This window comes from Acinonyx jubatus, chromosome B1 (assembly GCF_027475565.1).
Source record: "Acinonyx jubatus isolate Ajub_Pintada_27869175 chromosome B1, VMU_Ajub_asm_v1.0, whole genome shotgun sequence".
NCBI classification, from domain to species: domain Eukaryota; kingdom Metazoa; phylum Chordata; class Mammalia; order Carnivora; family Felidae; genus Acinonyx; species Acinonyx jubatus.
Window position 1 is genome coordinate 53,009,904 of NC_069382.1, and position 21,581 is coordinate 53,031,484.

Sequence of the window (21,581 nt, forward strand, 5' to 3'; positions counted from 1 at the left end):
TGTATGATAGTATTACAAAAAAAAAAAAAAAAACCTTAAAACTGAGAGTTGTGTCTTGAAAGATTGAGAGATTTATCTATGTTCTGGATTTTGGTTGTCATCTAATATGTTAAAGAAAATGTTACTTTGGAAAATAAGGGCAGGACAACAAACGTGATAGGCATATTGAATTCAAATATTTGCCTTTAGGCATTGACATAAGTATTCATATCAAATAATTTGTAACAAATGATTTATCATGATATCCTTGATCTCATTCTCCCCACTAACTTTATTTTCAGTGAATGCTGACAGGCCACTAAGATGTCTTTGAGTTTGGCAAATATACTTCCTACTTTTTCCTATATGTATCAGCTAGGGTGTTCTGGCTGGCAGGAACAGAGAACTTAATTGTGGCTTAACCACATACATTTATTTACCTCCAAAGACACCCAGAAGCAGTTATCCCAGAGTTATTTCCATGATGCACTGATCATATCATGGATTCTCAAGGTGTGTTTACTTTTGCCTTCTTTTGATAAAAAGTTGTCCACCACCACTCAAAACATAACATGCTCATATGAAAGTATCCTCACCACAAAGAGCACAAAGAAATTCTCTTCAAATTCCTTACGCTTATTAGGAAGAAAACTATCCTTTCAGGTGTCTTCAGTGTACGTCTGTTGATTCCTAATGGACATACTGAATCACGGGAACATTCCTAGACCAGTTAGGAACAGAATAGAAGGGATTGCATGATTGGCTTAGAGTTAATCATGATTGAGCAACTGTGGCTGAAATTCTAAAGACAAGGAAAAGACTGAGATTGCTTTGGGCTAGGTCTCCAAGCATCCGCAACATTAGTTTTACTAGTGAGCCACTTGTAAAATTTGTTATTCTGCCTCTCTTATTTCTGGGCTCTACTGGTTTAGAAGTCTTACCCAAAGGAAGAGTATTGATAAGAGGCACAACAATTCAAATTGGTTGCTGAGACGACCTTCTTGCCACTTTAGGTCCTCCTGCCACTGAGCAAAGAAGATACCCTTCCCCCCAAAAAATGAGGATCAGTAATTATTCTGTGGTTGAAGTAATTAAGCCTAATTATCAGTGGGAAATAGTTTCCCCCACAAAGTGGGGAAAACAGAAGGATATAAGTGGAACTCAGGAGATGTCTTCAAATTCCTTCTACTACTGCTATATCCTATTGTAAAAGTAATTTAAAAAAAAAATCACACTAGCCCTATGTGGGGAAGGTTGAAATCACATCACTTAGGCTACTCACTAGGTAAAGAACTTGAACCAGCTGAAAGGATTGATCCATTTTCAGCCTCCGAAGTTGAATACAGATGATTCCAAAACCATCATGTTAATTTTATTTCCCTTGGCTCTCATGGCATCCATGCAATTCAGTTCTGGCCTGTAAATTGGAGGAAATATGTGCAGAGAAAATTTTAAGTTTCAAAAAGAGACAAAAAAAAAAAAGTAGTACTGTGGAGTATCTATGTGTATGTGTACATACCTGTCCATGTGTATACTTCTGGCACTAATATGTGAGCATATAATGACGGGAATGGAAGCAGCCATCTTGCAGCCATGAGGGCTATTAATAACAGTGCTAGTAGCACATTAGGAAGAAAGAATTGGGTCCATGAGGCTAACAACTGTGGAGCCAAAATACTTTACAATTTGTTTGTTACACAAGGCAACAAATCCTTTACGGTTTTGAATTGGGGCTCCTGTTGCTTGCAGTCCAGAGGATTCCACTGCATCGTCATCACCGCCATCATCACCCAGACTCATTAAGAGTTTTATATGTAATCCTGAACAAATTATTTTTTATAAAAATAAACAATACTAATTTTCATTAGCAAATTAATTTTATCCCCATTTTGCTGATGAGAATTTAGTCAGAGCAAAGGAGCTAGTTGACACTGAGAGGCATCCCTCACTGAATATAGCTTAGAAAGCTTTCTCCTTTATTGGAATGATTTACCCAAAACAACTAAAATACTCAAGGTGATTGGCAAAACCCATTCCCCTTGATTAACATTAGAGTCAAAGTGAAAAACTATGCCTCACAGATACTAAATATTATCCTCTGGCTAGATAATTATGACTAGTCAGGTTGTACTGAATTGGAAGCCATTTACTTTTTTGCGGGCAACGTGGCATGTGTATGGGTACGTATCAATATATCTCTTTTTAATCTGATCAATCATGTGTTATATTTAAGAAGGTAACGTTATCCTATGTCATTCAGGTCAATACCCTGCCCTGACCATAACATATCTTGGCTACCCTCCCATTCCTTTGTCTTCAGGAGTCCTTGGAGTACGTGCTATAGAATCACTCCATAGAACTACATGGACTCAGGGTAAACCTTTTAGAAGCTTCATGGGGAAATAAATTTCCCAGCCTCTTTTGTCTTAATGTAATTGAAAGAGAGATTAAGACCTAGAGTATCCTATAGTTTATTCATCAGGCAAACCACTTGATGCATTTTGCTTTTGTTTTCTATAGTTATCACAGGGGATATTGTTATCTCATTTAGTGTGAATTATCTAAGGGCAAAGTAAACAAAAATTAGTGGAAAATGTATTGATCTAGGACTTTTAAACCAGAAGAAAGAATAAAGTTAGAATATTTTAGTACCACAGCACCCATACTACAAACTCTTAAATTTTAAAATGTGCAAAGCTAAAATGAGCAAAAATTTTTCTTTGTTTGAATTTTACTTTTGTTGCCAATTTAAATAAATATACCTGGCAAGTTTACAATATTGTGTTAATATTTTAAGAACATTTCAAAGATAAATCTGTTTACCTGTTACTTCCTTACCATGTCCTGACAACCTTAATAACCTCCATGTTCTTTGTTATTTGATGTGTCCACAGTTTCAATAAAATTTGGCAACACTTTCTAGATCTAAGTTCTCAATCTTAATGTCCAAAGTAGTTGTCTCTCCTACACGTCTTATCTGAATTTAGCAATTGCTAATACCAATGTCACTCTACAGTATGAATTCTTTATCTGAAACCTAAAAAACAATATATCCTCAGTTCTTGGATGTCTTCAGTTGTAGAGCATCCTTTGAAATATTGGAGTATAAAAGAAACACTACATTAAATGCAAAAGTTTGAACCAAAACTATAGTATACATTTATTCCTAATGTTATATAACATTTTCTTTCATGTCATAAAATTTTTGAAGATGCTTTTATTATAAAAGTGATAAGATCATTGTAACCACTTGTGGCCATTTGTTAGCAGGTAAACATAGAATCATAGTGCCTGTTGCTTTTTATTATTTGTACTGGTGACTCTGACTTTTGAGAGTTTACAATGTGAGGCATTTCAAAGTATCCTGGAGTTTTGATCCAACTCATAGGTTTTTGTGGTGGTTATCTTCTTTTCTTTTTTAACTTCAGTTTAATTATGTAATCCTTAAAAGTTTATAGCTTCTCTTGAAAGCCAGCTAGAGGCCTTGTACAGATTCATTCATTTTAAAAATATTTATTAAGTATCTCTCCAGTTACTAATTATATGACTTTGACCTTGGCAAATTATTTAATGTTTGCACTCCTGTTTCCCCGTACGTAAAATGGGGACAATAATATTACATATATCATGGTGTTACTGTGAATATTAAATGAAATAATAAATGTTAAATACTTAGTGCCTCTAAGTGCTTCCCAGAATGTAGGTTTCATTTATACTAGAGGTACAACCATAACAACTTACACTGTCAGGAGGCAAGTACTGCTGTAAACTGTGAGGTTCTTCCTCTCTTGGAACTTTTGGATTCTAGTAGATATTTGACACCTGAGTAATGGCCCTTCATAATGTATGTATTGGTCACACCAACATCTCCTAGCTTTAAATGGTAATACCATTTGCCTTTAATATCATTTCCTAGTATGTGATGAACAATCTTTTTCATATACAGTAACTTTTGTGCCAGTGGTGATACTTAGTGTAATGGTTTTTTTAGGACATTTTAAACAATAATTAGGTGTCCAAAATTATGTTTATATTAAAACATGTGTCGTGGCTGAATATCGTGATGAATAGATACTTTACTTACATGAGTAAGTACACACATGTGCTGGCAATAAAACTACCATTTAAATTCCAGCTTGCTTCTCTGCTTGTCTACTCTGAAGATACGAGGTTTTTCTTAATGTGTATTTCAAAATTGTTTCAGAGCCGTCAAAATATATTTATAAATGTACATATGAGAATCTAGGTAATATGAGAAAAGTGCTTCTTATTTACCACAGTGGAGTTTGTCATTTAAATATATACATATACACACATATTTACTGCGAATGCAATATTTACATGTAGTTTTTATAAAGTGGGGATTTAAATTAGCCAACGTTAGTATTCAAATGGATCACTTTCTCATTAGTTTGAGTTGTTATTAATTGCACCTTAATCTAATAGAGTTTTATTTCCAGATTTTGATTAGAATGCTTTCTTTTTCTGATTTACAGTTTAGTGAAAGAAGGGGCTTTTCCCAAAAGCTGAAGCTTACGTCAGCTACCAGCAACTTGTCAATAATATTAGCTCTTAGTACTTATTTATCATTTAAGAATTACCTTCATGTTCTTCATCTTATTTACTTATCCCTGTCATGAGAGTGATACTTTTGGAGACTACTAGAACTCAGTGTGATTCTTTTTCTGTTTGAGTGTATTAATTAATAGGAACTTTTAATTGTTATTTAAAACCTAGATAATGACATTTATGTTATCTTGTCTGATGTCATTGCGTTCTCTCCTATGAAAAAGAAGCACAACGATCTGTCTTACGTTTCTCCTCCATTTTCCCTGGACTCCATTAGAAGTATTTTCCGTTTTTGTTTTGATTTTCTTTGAACTGCCCCTCCTTTATGTAAGATTTCCTTTTGACATCTTTTGGCTGCAAATAATTTAGGGTATATATATGACTATTCTTAGCAGTTCATCAACATTGTGCACTTCGATGTATGGAAAAGTCCTCCATAAATTGTTCCAGGAAGCTGAAACCCAATCCAATTTCATTCCATATTCCATACTTAAAAAAATGAATAGTATGATTCTTCATTATTCTCTAGAATCTTTTATTCTGAGCAATTTCAGTAAGGAATTGGCTGCAATATATCAGCATTTTCTCTTCACGTCTATCACTTCCTCCACATAAGCATGGACAATGTGTGCTCTGTTTTTCCTAGGGAAGAGATAAGACAAATCTGCAGTTCAGATTTCAAACTGACATCAAAATTATCTTCACATTTCTTTCCCAGTTGTCATTACCTCCTTTCCTCTTATTTATAGCTAAGTCCCACAGAGGCTTTCTGTGAATAGCCTACTTACAGGCACCTCAGTAAGAGGTAAACTTCATTTATTACTCTTATAATCTTTTCATATAGGACAACTTTAACAACTTGAGCCTAATTTTTACTTTAGTCTTTGAATCTAGTAACTAGATTAGGAATAATGATTATAATGTGTATAAATAGACTAAATTATAATGAATAAATGAAATAACATTACATTTCTAAAGTACATGTGGTAGGTCAGTGTTACAACAGAGGAGAGTGGTGTGGATACTTCCAGAAGAAAACACTGCAAAAGTTAGTGGGTAAAATGAAGTGAAATGACACAATAAAAACATTGATACCTAGTCTTAAAATGTGCTCATTAGGTAATCTTCTGCATTTATTTTGCTGCAGCTGAAAAGCACCGTGTTGATTTATTACTTGAACAGTATATATCCCCAAATGAATCTCACCTGTTCAAGTTCTATGTGGGTTTTTTCCCCTTAACTATAAAATGAATACATATACTCTGATTAAATATGGAGAGTGAGAACTGCTGATTGAACAAAAATTAGTAGGTTTTATATTTTGCTTCAGTGATCCTGAAAGTACTGTAAAAAAGAAGAAATAATATCAGAGCAGTCGTCTGAACCATTGTTGCTGTTTTCTAGCAAGACAGTGGGGTACTCCATGTGACCTATGGAGGGCTGCCCCTCTGAACTAATTATTTTTACTATCCAGAAAATAACCATCCATAATAGTTTTTGTATCTCAAGTTTTACATTACTTTTAATGCAAAAGGATGACATTGCAATTGCTCGTCTCACTGAGGTTAAAATGCATATATGAATATTATTATGTCAATTCTTACTGACAGAAAAAGTAGAAATCTAGATTGAACTCTTCTGTTTTATAAAAATTTATTGTTAAAATTTAAGGATCAGTATTTTAAAAGTCCTCTAATAAAGTCCTCTAAAAAAATTAAATGCAGTGTCCGTTTTGCTTTCCATTATATAATTATATTAGCATTATATTATGCTGTAAGGACAGATTTATTGCCTGAAAAGTAGTAGCCATGGCAAATTTGAGCAAAGGCAAATTTGAGCAAAATTAGCTAGAACCCATCTTTTTTTAAATTTCTTTATTAGGCTGTTCTGAAGGATACAAGGGTACCCCTTACTTTGTCACAATTTTGCTATATACATGATTGTTTTTATTGATACAGGCTGCTACACGATGTTTCTGCCAAGCGTCTATGCAAATAGCCAGTACTGTCGGTACCAGTAGTCAGTGTTTGGTTTTTTAAATTAAGACTTTATAATTTTTTAAGTCAGTTTTAGGTGTGTAACAAGAGTTGATTCTTTTGCATTTGGCTTTGCATACCTAGTGTTTTAGAATTCACTCTGTTCCTCAATGTATGATTTCTGACCCTGAACATAAGTATGGTAGGTTTGGCTTTTGAAGTACACCATGGATAATGACTTTAATCGATAAGTAAGGCTTTATTAAAAGGGGAGAGAAAACGTGGGTATCGATGTAATAGAAGAAATGAAACAAAGTAAAGGTATCTTAAAATGAATTCTGTGAAAAGAGCCATTCTTACAATCATAACATAGATAAATTGTATAGGTGACTAAGCCCCAACACATCGTTTTCTTCATTTTGAATTCCTTCTTAATATTGGCGTAAGCTGTCTATTCATGATTTCTTGAATTGTTTGCTTGCCTCCTAAACAAATTACATCAAAACAGCTCACTACTCTAGTTTGTGTAAATCTTGGGGCTGTCATTTGTATAACCATTTTTAGTGACATATTCTGTGCTGTCTACTTTACAAAATTTCTTAATTGTTCTCTCTTGGATTACTGTAAACATGCGTTCTATTAAAGAAAACGTAACATGAATTGACATTCATGTCACCTGGGTTCTCGCTGCCGCCTGGTGCTCCTTTTGTTTATTCCCTGTTGTGCCTGAACCGTTGTGATAGACATCTTCAGCACTTCACTGGGAGATCCAATTCAGCTCTCTTTTCCAACTCTTTCTAGATGGTTCTTCCACCCAAAGAAGAAAACCAATATGCACTCTTCTTTTTGCCTTTATCACTTTCTTAACATAACCTGTCTCCTAACCGTTACTACTGCCCTGTCCTCCAGGCTCAGAAAGCATTATCAACTCCCTGTGTCCGCTTTTGGTCCAAGATTTTTCTTTCCTTCTTCTGATCAGCTTCGTTATTTCCCATTATTCTATCTTCTGTCTCACTTTTTTGTTCCTTTGCTTTTTCCATCTTTATGGTCTTTGCCTCCCGTTGGTTTCGAATTTCGGTTACCGTATTTTTCACTTCGGCCTGGTTTTAAGCTCTTTTATCATTGTGGTAAGGGACTCCCCGATGTCTTCTGTGCTTTTCTCAAGGCCAGCCAGCAATCTTATGATTGTTACTTTAAATCCTGGATGAGGCATGTTACTTGGATCTGTTTCGATTAGATCCCTGGCTGTGACCATTTCTTGTTCTTTCTTTTGGGATAAATTCCTCCATCTTGGCATTTTGTCTAGGTCTCTTTCTTCTTCTGCGTGTTAGGAAAGCTGTTATGTTTCCTGCTGCTGAGAGTAATGGTTTTATGAAGAAGACACCGTACAGTGTACAGGGCCTGGCTCTTTAGGAAGTGTCTCTGGAGCATGTTGTGTGTACTCCACAGCTGTGTTGTGTCCGCTCTATCCCTCAGGCTGGTCCTCCTCTGCAGGGATTCTTCTTTCCTCCAGTGGGGAGTGTTTAGACCTCGGCCATCATGGCGAGTTGTAACTTTTTTCAGTCCTTTCCCCTGCTCCCCTTTTCTCTACCTTGCTATTCCCATTATCTCCTCCTGCTCCTTACATCAATCTTTTACTCACTCTGCTGGTTCTCTTTCTTTCTTTCTTCCTCGACGTGCATGGGTCAAGATTTTCTTGAAAAACCGTGTTTCCCTTATTGACCTTTAACGTTGCCTTTTATTTGTCCCATCTTTATACTAATAAATTTTTCAAGTGAGTGGGCTATCAGTTTCTTTACCTTGAGCTCATTCCTTAGCTTTCTTCTTAGACTTGAGCCCCCATTACTCTGAGGAAAGAGACCTTGAAAGGTACTACTTTCTCTTTCTTTTCTCCCTGTCACCAAATCCATTACCCTCTTTCCACGTGTTCATCTCTTTGAGCTCCCTAAAAGAAAAAGGAAACCAGCCTTGTTTTATGCCAGACACTTTCAAATCTTCACAATAGCCACTTAAATAAGATTTTTACTGATTAGGAAACCGAGGTTCCAAAAGTTTGCGTAAATTATGTTCACAAGATCATGAAATGGCAGGGCCATGATTTGGTCTCTCTTGGAACAACTAGGCTCTTTCTCTTTCTGTACTATGGAATTGCACTGTATACCCCTTTCTTTACATTTCAAAGACTTTTACCCCCAGGACATTATTGTATCCCTGCGTTATTCATTACCTACTCCTTTACTGATTCTTCTTATTCAGGATCCTTAATCTGTACCTTCAACCCTTACTTTTTTCATTATCTTATTACATTGCTAACTGCTTCCTCTGCCTTTCTAGTTGTACCTATCATCACCTGAAATTCAACATTTCAAAGTCCACACTCATTACTCTTTCCTTTAATTCAGCACCGTCTATAAACTGTGGAGTTTTTTGTTTTGTTTTTTTACCCCTGTCAGGCATTTCCCTTTTCATCTAAGCCAGAAACATCAGTTACCTTTATCTTTCACTTTTCATTATTCATTGGCGTATGGTTCCATGTGTTCTCACTTCTCATTTTTATATACATATGTAGCACATGGATTTTGTATATATATGTGTATATATATACACACATATATATGTGTGTATATATGTGTGTATATATACACACATATATATGTGTGTATATATGTGTGTATATATACACACATATATATGTGTGTATATATGTGTGTATATATACACACATATATATGTGTGTATATATGTGTGTATATATACACACATATATATGTGTGTATATATGTGTGTATATATATGTGTATATATATGTGTATATATATACACACATATATATGTGTATATATATGTGTATATATATACACATATATATGTGTGTATATATATGTGTATATATATATGTATATATATACATATGATTTTAGAAAAGAATATTTCCTTTGCATTTCTGTTGCTTTTGCCACATGTTTAAGCCTGGACAATTGTAGTAGCCTACGGTCTAATTTCCATTTTATTACTTATTTATATTACTGTCAAATTTATATTGCAGGCCATTGCTTCATAATGTTAAAAAGTCTTCAGAGGCTTCCAGTTACATATAGGGTAGAAAATACACTTTATACCCTAAAACTCAGCCCTATTTCTCCTATAGTCTGATTCCAGACTTGCTCTGAAGTCCAAGATAGTTCGCCTATTTTTTTGAAAATAGTCTGATTTTTTTTTTTTTTAATCTTCTAATGCTTTGGCTCATATAATAGAACATGGACTAAAATATTCCTCTCCAGTGTTCTTCTCATTCTGGGCTATGTAAACCCCTACCATTCCTTCAGAGTAGATATTCCAGGAAACATGATTCAAATACCCTTTCCTACAGTGATTTTTTTTTTAATTGAACTACTGAAATGCATATTTTTCATACCAATTCATTTAGGCCTTGGTTGACTGTCTAGTGTCATTGATTTGTTACACATGCCTAGTGTGGTTATTTGTGTACCTGTCTCATCTCCCCAGATAAACTTTAAATTTGCTTAATGCAAAACTTTCGTACTTTTCAGTGTCTGTCACTGAATACCTTGCATATTTACCATTTGCTTAATACATTGTAAATGAAGATGTAGATGTAAATGAAGATGTAATTTTAATAGGTTTGTTTTGATTCGGTGTTTCAGAAATGCTTTTAAAGAAGATGCATAGCTATCTATATGAATATATACACATACACACAGACATACATATGTCAGTTTTACAAACTAGTCTTTGGGTGTTCATCTTTATATTTAAATTTAAAGTTAAATGCATACTTTAAAAGAAATCACATTACGAAGGAATTTAGGATTTGTAATATGAATATTATTTATGTTTATGATTTTCTGGAGAAATATGAATCCTACTGTCTATATGCAATCTATTTTCATAATAAGAATTTTATTTATCCCCCTGTAACTTTCCTTTAAAAAATTTTTTTAACGTTTATTTATTATTGAGAGACAGAGACAGAGCATGATCATGGGAGGGTCAGAGAGAAGGGGAGACACAGAATCTGAAGCAGGCTCCAGGCTCTGAGCTGTTAGCACAGAACCTGACGCAGGGCTTGAACCCACAAACTACGAGATCATGACCTGAGCTGAAGTCAGACGCTTAACCGACTGAGCCACCCAGGCATCCCACTGTAACTTTCCTTTAATACCATTCATTAAATAAAATCCATTTTGGTCAATAGTTTTCTTCCAGATGACAGAAACTTCCCTTTATGCTATGGAGCCAATTCATGAAAGGACTGACTCCGTCATGATTTATCTTTGAGTTATACAGCAACAAAAATTAAATTAACCGAATGACAAACTATTAGCCTTGAACAGCTATAGCTCAGAAGCACGATCTTCCTTACATGGCACAAGCCTGCCTCCTTATTACTGACATTTAGTAACCATACTCCTACATCATCTAAAATAGGATTTCTAACCTGAAGTTCTTAGATGGGCTTCAGGCATAAATACATATATATATGTATGTATATATATATGTATATATATATATATGTATGTATGTACATACATACATATATGGGCTTCTGAGTGGCTCAGTGGGTTAGGCATTTGACTTTGGCTCAGGTCATGATCTCACAGTTTGTGAGTTCAAGCCCCACATAGGGCTCTGTGCCGACAGCTCAGAAACTGCTTCTGATCCTCTGTCTTCCTCTCTCTCTGTCCCTGTCCCTTTTTCTCTTTCACGCAAACACACTTTCTCTCTTTTAAAACAAAATGTTTTAAAATGTGTGTGTGCATTATTCTGGGAAGACGTTCTATAACTTTCATCAGCTTAAGATCTTCACTGAAATTACAGGGTCTATCTTTTTTCCTTATGATAAAGCCTTTCAGGTGTCTTATAACCTTAAACTTCTTTCCTAAGTATCTTTTTTAGGCCTAATATCCCTAGATGCCTCAACTCTTCATTATCTAACAGGACTTCTAGACCCTTCAACAATCTTATCAGGTCTTGATTTCCTTTATCCGGATAAGTTCTAGTTTATCAATATGGCCCATAAAATGTGACATCCAGAATCAGACACTTTTATAGTGAATTATGTAGACAGTAGTGAGCTACAGACTTCTTTTTTTTTTTTTCTGGAAACTATGTTAATATAAACTAACATTAATGTTCATGATTTGCTTTGTGAGACACCACATACATAGCTCACCCTGCTGAGAGCTCTAGTCCTGAAAAATAACTAACATGCTATGTGGTCTGAAGGGAACTCTCTGTACCATTCTTCTAAAACTATATTGAAAATAAAAAAAAATAGTTATACCACTTATTAAACAAGTGTACAGTTATTCAACAGGTCTCATACTATGTTTTCTTTTGTAGTTCCATGCTTACATAATAAGATAGGAATTCGAATGGTTGCCAGCTTGCTTATTGAAGAAAATTATAATCTATCTCATGCCTTTTCCCATTTCACATCCCTTGACCCTTCAGTCTGATAGCCCTTCTAAAGTAATCTTCCTTTCCAGAGGAATTCCAGGCTTGAAAACTGATGCCTCCTTTCCTCATAAAACCAACAAAGTTGGCTTATTTCAGGTTGTGTCCCTAGTTTCCAGGCTTCGGTTTAAAACTGACTGAGTTCATGCCTACTCCTCTGTATATGGTTGATTTTGGAGACTTCAACATTCTTAAAACACGTGTTCCTTAAAAAAGGAAATTGTCAACATCATATTTTTAGGATCTCACATGAGGTAAATACCAATGTTCATTTATAACTAAGAAGCATTCGGATGTTAAAATGCACATATCATATAATTAGAGAATTATGTACTATTTAATGGATCATGCAGTGTTTTTTAGTATTTTGTATAATTTTAAAAAGAACTAGTTTTACATGTCCTAAATATTGGCTTACAAGTAGGTATAAATAAAGAACCCATTACATAATATTTAGTTGGCATTCCTCTTTGAATCACTTAGATTAAAATTAAGCACTGGTAATACTTCTGAAAAATTGTTATTCTTTTAAGTGGAGGAATTTTGGAAAGAAATCAAACCTGGAAACTTCTGCTAAATAGATCATTTAAAACATACAGTCAACTCTCGATTATTCAAACTAATGGAGGAAAGGATGGAACAAGCATTAACATTTCTTTAGTTCCTGCCCCTCAGATAACTGCCGAGAGCTTCATTCCAAATTCTTGGGCTTTCCATCTTGATCATGTTACGTTTCCTAGCCGTGTATCTAGGATGCAGTCTGAAATGTGGCTTACAATTGAGTTGACACGAACATCTCATGTTATATTCTGCTTTTATATACATTTCTTTAAATCAGTGCTTTAGCACTGCCTTTTACTATTAAAATTCACATGAGAAACTGATAACATTGCCATTAGGATATTATCCTGATGGCTCATAAACTTAGTTTTATATTAAAAAATCTTTTGTTTGAATTACAACTTACAGATAATTATGACCTTTCAAAAGCATTACCTCATGGTATCAAATTGCTTTTTAATTTTTTTAATATAAATATTTTATGAGACTTTTTATTTTGAAGAGTCTTTTATAAAAATTCCTTCAACTTTTTGAATTCTTAATGGGTGCAATATTTCTGAGTACTATATGTAAGTGTTTGTAAAGGGGAAGAAATGCTGAAGGAATTTATGTGTGAAAACAGTATGTTGTGTGTATATAATACATCATTTTCTCTACTAATTAACTGCACACAGTGTGCTATTATCCAGACATAAGTATTCATGGGAACGCATGTATCTGGATAACTACGAGTTGAAATAAACACACCTGCCTTTTATTTCAATAACTGCACATTCAAATCCACATAAGGTATTTATTTGAATGTGACCTCCGCATACATGAGAGAACATTGGCTTCAGTGTTCTATTTTTTTGTTGATGTTTTGTTGTTGTTGATTTAAATCTAAAATAGGTACAGACTGTGGATAATGCTTCTCTGGAAAACTTTGCATGCAGGGAAAAGGAAATTCAAAGATAAATCCTATGAAAAACCATTGAAACTGTTTTGTTTTATTGTATTTTGCCTCACTATGTATTGAAGCTAAATTCTTGTAGAATGTAGCAATGCTTAAAGCCAAAGTATGTGTACAGACCCTAAACCCACCTGGAATTGTGCCTACTTTAAGTTGAATAATGTAATTATTTTTTTTTTTTAATTTTTGGTTTTTGGTTTGTAGAATCTTATCTCAAGTTCTTCCCTGGAATAGTGTATTAGAGCATGTCTTTGAGAAATCATGTTTTCTGTTAGGCAGTGGAAGTGTTTGTTAAAAGGCTTAAAGTCTATAGCGTAGTTTCCCCTTGCCCCCACCATTTACGCCATATTTCCGTAAAGTTAGTTTTAACTGACATGAGCCAGAAAATTGAATTAGGATTTCTTTGGTAGTCTTAACTTTGAATTTCCTACTTTTCATTGCATGTAAACTATCAACCACAAGTAATAGTTTCAGTTCAAGTTCTAGCTTGTATTTTGCATGTTAAAGCTATAAAAAGTCTATTAATGCTGGAAAGAATTTATGGCTATTGTTCTGCTATCGCCTGATTGTTAAAATTTATAAATAAAGACCGGCTTTATTTATGTAAACTTGTCTTTCTGCCATAGGGAGTGAACTACTTTATGTCCAAGGGTATCCTAGATGATTCACCAAAGGAAATAGCAAAGTTTATCTTCTGTACAAGAACACTAAATTGGAAAAAACTGAGAATCTATCTTGATGAAAGGTAAAAAAAAAAAAAAAAATTTACGTCTTCTTTAGAATTAGCTAAGTAATGTTTTTGATGAGTTAAGCTTTTCTTTAAAAGCTATACCACATAGCAGTCATCTAGTTAAGAAATTTCTCTCACAGCTATTTATAACTACCATTGCAGCCTAAAAGCAGACAAACAGTATGTGAACCAATGATGGCTTTTTTTTTAATGTTTTTTTATTTATTTTTGAGAGAGAGAGAGAGGGCGAGCGAGCACGAGTGGGAAAGGGGCAGAGAGAGAGGGAGACACAGAATCCAAAGCAGGTTCCAGGCTCTGAGCTGTCAGCATGGGGCCTGACGAACATGGCTTTCTTCTAATAAAATTTTGTTTACAAAACAGGTAGTGGGCCCTATTTGGACCACTAGCTATAATTTGCTTATCCCTACCATAAACAATTGATAGAAATTAAAGATGATGATCATACAATCATGATTGAGTTCAACAAGAGTTGAAGCATATTATACCAAAGTGTGACTATTAGAATGCCATTGATAAAAAATACTTATATATGTACACACATATACTTACACAAGTATTTATGTAGTTGTAAATAATCTAAATGTTCATAAGTAGAAAGAAGGGTACTGTGGAGCCATTAAAAAGAATGATTTAGATCTGTGTGTAAAGATATAGAAAGATATAGAAAGTTGTTCACAATATACCATATGAACTAGGAAAAGCAAATACTAGAAAAATATATAGTACATGTTGACATTTTTAAGTCCACATAAATAGTTGTCACCTCTGGTGGTGTGGACTGGTATGGAAAGTGAAAACTCTTAATTATTTTCATAGTTAAAAGCATAAAGAATTTTGTTATTTGGATTTAGTCAAGAAGACGCTTGAAAAGAAGCTGTCCCTTTTAATGTTGCTAAATTTATTTTTTCTTCATTTTATAATTAGAATTGCTAGCTTCAGTTGCTTTATAATAACCCATTCACAAAAGATTTTAAAATTAGTGTCTTAAATAATCATAATCGGATTTTTTAATTTTAAGGATTATGTATTACTTTGTAGGATTAGCTGATCTCATAATCAGTAACAAAGTATTTTCATCCAAACAGATGATGATTTATGAGTGCTTATCATTTTCTTAGTAGAGAAATGGTAATTAAAGCTGTATCTTTTTTCTTTTTCCACTAGGAGAGATGTCTTGGATGACCTTGTAACATTGCATAATTTTAGAAATCAATTCTTGCCCAATGCACTGAGAGAATTTTTTCGTCATATCCATGCCCCCGAAGAGCGTGGGGAGTATCTTGAAACTCTCATAACAAAGTTCTCACATAGATTCTGTGCTTGCAACCCCGATTTAATGCGAGAACTTGGCCTTAGTCCTGGTAAGAATATATATAGTGAATTCCTTCCATCTCCCTTCCTGCCTCCAGGTAAAAATAGTAGTATATGAGACATTTTTTCTCACCGTGGGGAAAGATAGTTTGAGTAATTATAAATAACTTCTCTTAGTACTTGTAGCAATCACTAAATATACGGAAAACTACATTTATGTGAGCTTAGAGGAATAGTTTGTTATAACTGTCCTTCATATGTAGTAAACATACCATTTTATTTTTTTAAGTTTATTTATTTATTTTGAGAGAGAGAGAGCAAGCAAGCAGGGGAGAGGCAGAGAGAGGGGGAGAGAGAGAGAATCTCATGCAGACTCCTCATTGTCAACGCGGAGCCCGAAGCAGGCTTGAACTCATGAACTATGAGGTCATGACCTGAGCCGAAACCAAGAGTCGGATGCTTACCTGACTGAGCCACCCAGGCGCCCCTAAACATACAGTTTTAGAAAGAAAATGAGACTTAGGTATAAATTCTTTAAAATGATTCTGGCCTGAGCATTGCATATTACTATTAATTTAACTAAAAACTTGAGAAATCATTTTTAAAGCTTTTCATAGTTCACGTATGACATAGGTAACACCTAGAACTTTTCTACTAAAACTTAATTTTAATATAACGAATCTTTATCATCTGTGTCTGAGTATGTGTCTGTGTGTGTGTGCAGTATAGGCCAAGTATCCTGCATATTTTTTCATTTGACTGAGCTTTACTTATCTCTTCATATCAACAACTTTATCATGCTTATCTTATTAAGTGGCGATTACAAAACATTCGCCCATCATGAAATTTGGTGAAAATGCTTTTACAAGACGTACTATTTAACTTAGCTTTCTTAAGATTGCAGGATTCTGTAATAAAAACACTATAGTAGTAGCAAGTACTTGTAGCAAATAATACTAGCAAGTATCTTGAGGCTTGTTACTTTTTTGATAGGAAGCATCAAATACTGCCTTGGGCATATAAAGTCATTTGTTATTGTCTCATGCTGCTCAGGTTTAGCAATCTTTTTCCCTAGAAATTTACATTCTAATCTTGATTTCTTTAAATGGTGACAAGTTTTGCATTATAGGGTGCCTTGGGGACCACATTTTCCAAAGCAGCTAATAATTTGAGGTGTTTCTTTTTAATTCCAGATGCTGTCTATGTACTGTGCTACTCTTTGATTCTACTTTCCATTGACCTCACTAGCCCTCACGTGAAGAATAAGATGTCAAAAAGAGAATTTATTCGAAATACCCGTCGTGCTGCTCAAAACATTAGTGAAGATTTTGTAGGGCATCTTTATGACAACATCTACCTTATTGGCCACGTGGCTGCATAAAAGCACAATTGCTAGGACTTCCACTATTAACTTCAAACTAAAGTTACCCAAGGACTTATTTAGCAGTTATGGGGGTTACATTAGTGCTGGTCATCCTGGCCTCTGTATACAATCAAGCTTGAGTATACACCTTTTTTTTTTTTTCCTTTTACTCTTTTCTTTTTTAGTAATTTCCTTGGGGAGCTAAAGGATTTTGCAGAATTTTTCTTAATTTTGCTTATCATGTTTTGCACAAAGCAGAGCCATTGTCTGACACAGCTGTTTAAGAATGTTAAACTGACATTATACTCTAAGGGATGGTATATTTGTGCATTAGATTTGCTTGAAAAACTATTTGTTTTCATTCTTTTTAAAAATACCATGTAATGTGTACATATTTAATGAAAGAGATTTATAATCATAATTATTTTATTGTAAAGATTTTAACTAAAGCCTTTCCTTTTCTCTCAAACTGAGTTCTGAAATTTATTTGATTCTGATCTGAGCTTTTTACTGTCTTCATAAAAGTTGGATCTGACTTGGATGAAAACCAATACCCGTTTGTCTTTCCTTTGAACTTTGAAAAGAGTATTTATTGTTTTGTTGCTAGTAACAAGCAAAACAGGCACTTATTTTTATAATATAAATTCATCACTTGACTTTCCATTTTTAAAAGTTTCCTCATTTGTCATGTTTTAGTCTTGTCTCAATAAGTCCTTTAAGCCATTTGAGATAGCAAAATGTATTAAATCTAAGATTTACATACATAGGAACAGAATGTTATTAGAACTTCTATCTGATGTCATTTGTCAAACTTTACCATTCTCTTAACTTGATAATTTGTGTTTAGAACCAGTTGAGTAAGGGATGTTGTGAATGAATAAAGGTTCTTTATTCATTCATTCATTCAATAAATATTTACCAAGGGCCTTCCGTGTATTAAACACTGTGCTAGGTAGTAGTGATACCTAGACATGGACCCTGCCTTCATAGATGTTACATGACTAGTAACAAAAGGAAAAATACAGCTTCATGGAGAGCAAATGAAGAATAGCTTAACTAATAATCATTTAATTATGAGCCACTTGGCATTGAAATGGTAAAGACTAGTATATTTATATGGTAAGTCAGAAGTTTTCTGGAAATACTAAGTGCTAAGTGAAAAGCACCAGCTTTGAAATGAGACATTATGTGATGGGTCGAACTCTAGTCTGGGGCGGGGGGGGGGGGGAGCTTGGAGGGGCAGAAACTTGGGCTGGAGGTGTACAATCCTGGCTTCTTTAGAGATCTGATGCTAAGTAAATAGCGGTCTGGTAACATCTCAACTACAGTGACGTCCTACAGAATTTTCAGCGACACGACATAAGGTGATCAATGTCAGAAGTCAAAGGGACTTTTAGACTGGGAGTAAACAAGTTCTCAGATCTTGAGGCAAGTATCAACATTTTCACATGTGCATAATTTCAAACTCCGTGACAAAACAATCCTTTCTAACTTCAAAACTAATGTATGGAAAAGTTTCTAAAGACACTGATGATAACGTTATTGTTTCTATTTTCCAGTGAATGGCAGGCATCTTGCCCTCTCTAGCTCCCCCTATCTTGTCTTTTTTTTTTTTTTTTTTTCCCATCCCCAACTCTCCCTTACCATTAGGTCCTTTCTACATCTCTGTTTTAGCTTTACTCTCTCTTTTCTTTCCTTCTATTTCTTCTTCTTCTTTTTCGTATCTTCCATTTCCCAACTTTGTCCCTTTTTCCTGTTTTATTTTCTCCACCCTGACCTGATGACCTGATTATAAATGTAGGCCGGCAATATTCTTTTTTTTTTTTTTTTAACATTTTCTTTGAAATTTTTCGAACGTATAAAAAAGATGCAGAAAATGCCTGTATAACCACTGTGTAGATTCTACAATTACATTGTAATTGTACTCACTTTACCACATATTTGTACATCCCCCTGTCCATCAATCAACCCATCTTATTGTTTTGATACAGGTAATCCCAAGTTTCAGACATCAGTACGCTTCATTCCTAAGGCCTTCAACTTGTATATTGTTAGCTAGAGAGCTACCTTGTTTAAAGTTTTTTCTTTATAGGTAAAATTTACATTCAATGAAATGCATAAATCTTAGGGACACGAATCCATGAATCTTCATAAATGCATATACGTGAGTAAACCAAGCATGTATCAAGATAAGCAACTTTAGGCAACCTGTTTATAGGTAATATTTGCACCCTTCACATAAAGTATAAAAACCTTGTAACCACATAGAGTGTTTACCCCATTCTTCCATTTGTTGCCTTACAGTTGTCATATGTGTTACATAGAGTGTATGTTATAAACTCCACAATGTGATAGTTTGCTTTGAGTAGTTGTATACATTTTAAACAAACAAACAAACAAAAAAAACCCTCCTTCATATTTACACACATTGTCATTTCGAATGCTTTTATTCCATCCTGAAAATCTAAGTTTCCTTGTAGTACCATTTATGTCAGCCTGAAAAATTTTAACGTCTATTACAGTTCAGATCTCCTGCCAATTTATCATAGTTTTCTTTTACATGAAAATGCCTTTATTTTGTTTTTCTTTTTGAAGAACGCTTTTGCTGAATATATAATTCTGTGTTGACAGTTTCTTCCCCTGCCCCCTTTGATACTTTAAAGCTATTCCTCTACCGTCTTCTGGTCTCCTCTGTTTCCATTAAGAAGTCAGTGTAGGGGCGCCTGGGTGGCTCAGTTGGTTAAGCGTCCGACTTGGGCTCAGGACATGATCTCGCGGTTTGTGGGTCCGAGACCCGCGCTGGGCTCTGTGCTGACAGCTTGCACAGAGCCTGGACCCTGCTTCTGATTCTGTGTCTCCCCCTCTCTCTGCCCCCGCAGTGCTCATGCTCTGTCTCTCTCTGTCTCTCAATAATAAATAAACGTTAAAAAAAAAAAGTCAATGTATTCAACGTGTTTTCTCCCTGTGTGTATAATAATGCCATTTTCCTCTCACAGTTTTATTTTGTCACATATTTTTCTGCCTCATTTTCTCTTTCCTTTACACATGTGCTCGAACTTTTGATATCATCTCACAGATTTTTTATCTTTTTTTTTCCTCTCCAACTGGATTATTTCTCTTGATCTATATTCTAGGTCACTGACTCTTCTGTAATCGTCCTTCTTTGAAGCCCATTCAATCAACTTTTTTTCTCTTAATCATGATGTTTTTTGGTTCTAGAAATTCCTTCTGGTTCTTTATAATTTACATTTCTGTACCGAGATTTCCTGTCTTAATTTACTACAAGCACATTTTCCCTTACAACCTTGAACATAGTTAAATAGCAGCTTTAAATCTTTATCTGCTCATTTCATCCTTTTGACTATCTCTTCTTTTGAGAATAGATTGTATTTTCCTGTTTGTTCAATATGTTAGTAATTTAGTTTTTGTCCTGGACACGGCGAATAAAATATGGTGAAACCCTGGATTATGATATATTTCTCCAAATAACTTTTTTTTTTTTTTAAGCTGGGAGTTAACTGGCAGAGCTCAGTTGCAAGCTCTCACTCCCCTGAAGTTGGTGGCAGCTCAGATATCAGTTTACTTCTTTAACCTGGCATCTTTTTTTGTCTGTACAGACTTCAGAGAGAAGCCAGAGTTTGGGGCACAGTTCCTACACAGAAACCAGGGCCCTCTCTGGTTCTTTTCTTGCCATTATTTCTTTCTTAATTTTCTAGCAACTGCTCTTGCCCCAAACTCTGTCCCCTGGTTCTTCAAGTCAGTGAAACCATAGGCTATGATGCAGACTGGGGACTCACCCTCATGCAGAAAGTATAAAAATGGGAAAACTCATCCAATGCCGCCATCTTCCAAGCATTCTCTCCTCTGTAGGATCAGCCTATATCGGATTGCTTTCCATAACTTTCAGGTAGTGGATTTCCATATTTTGTCCAGAGTTTGTGGTTTTATCTGTTCAAGGAAGAGCTATTTGGCCATCGTTTGAAGTAGAACCCTCTTTGATTGGGCAGTATTCTTTTCAATACTTTTTAATCCTTTTAAAAACGATGTTTTTATTGATGGAGAACACAAGCAGGGAAGGGGCAGAGGGAGAGGGAGAATCTTAAACAGGCTCCAGGCCCAGCACGAACCATGAGATCATGACCTGAGCCGAAATCAAAAGTTGGACGCTTAACCAACTGAGCCACCCTGGTGCTTTTTTCTCCTATACTTACTGAATAGGGATTTATCCCTGGCATTTTAAAACATAAGTATGTTTAAATGCTCTAGTAAAGAAAAGCTATCATAACAAATGTTTGCTGAATGCTTAACTCAATTAGAAATTCAGTGTTTTCCAGGGAAAGTCCCACTGGCTTTTGGGGAAGGATATTCATTATGGGAGACTGCTCCCTATAGCATAGGAAGGACATCAACATTCCTGGATTTTGCCTGCTAGATGCCAGTAGCATCCCTCAGTAATTGTGACGTACAAATAATGTTCCCCACGTATTTCCAAGTGCGTGAAGTTGGGAACTGGTGGACCTTCTTTCTGATCAAACAAGTTTACCTTTGTAAAACACAAACTCTTTATGGTACATCTGTTTAAAGTCTTTCAGTGTCTCCGTTTCTACAAAACTTCTGTACAACCTGGCCTCAGCTTATCTT

General features: G+C 34.8%; 1 protein-coding gene across 1 annotated transcript in view; it reads left to right on the forward strand.

Moving 5' to 3' along the window:
- The window catches only part of FBXO8 (F-box protein 8), a 44,522-nt gene extending 27,113 nt beyond the window's left edge, over positions 1-17,409 (forward strand). The window contains exons 4-6 of the mRNA XM_015073158.3: positions 14,142-14,260; positions 15,431-15,627; positions 16,771-17,409. Of these exons, the coding sequence (XP_014928644.1) occupies positions 14,142-14,260; positions 15,431-15,627; positions 16,771-16,958 (504 nt within the window). The 3' untranslated portion in view covers positions 16,959-17,409. The remainder of the gene's footprint in view (positions 1-14,141; positions 14,261-15,430; positions 15,628-16,770) is intronic.
- The last annotated feature ends 4,172 nt before the right edge of the window (positions 17,410-21,581 follow it).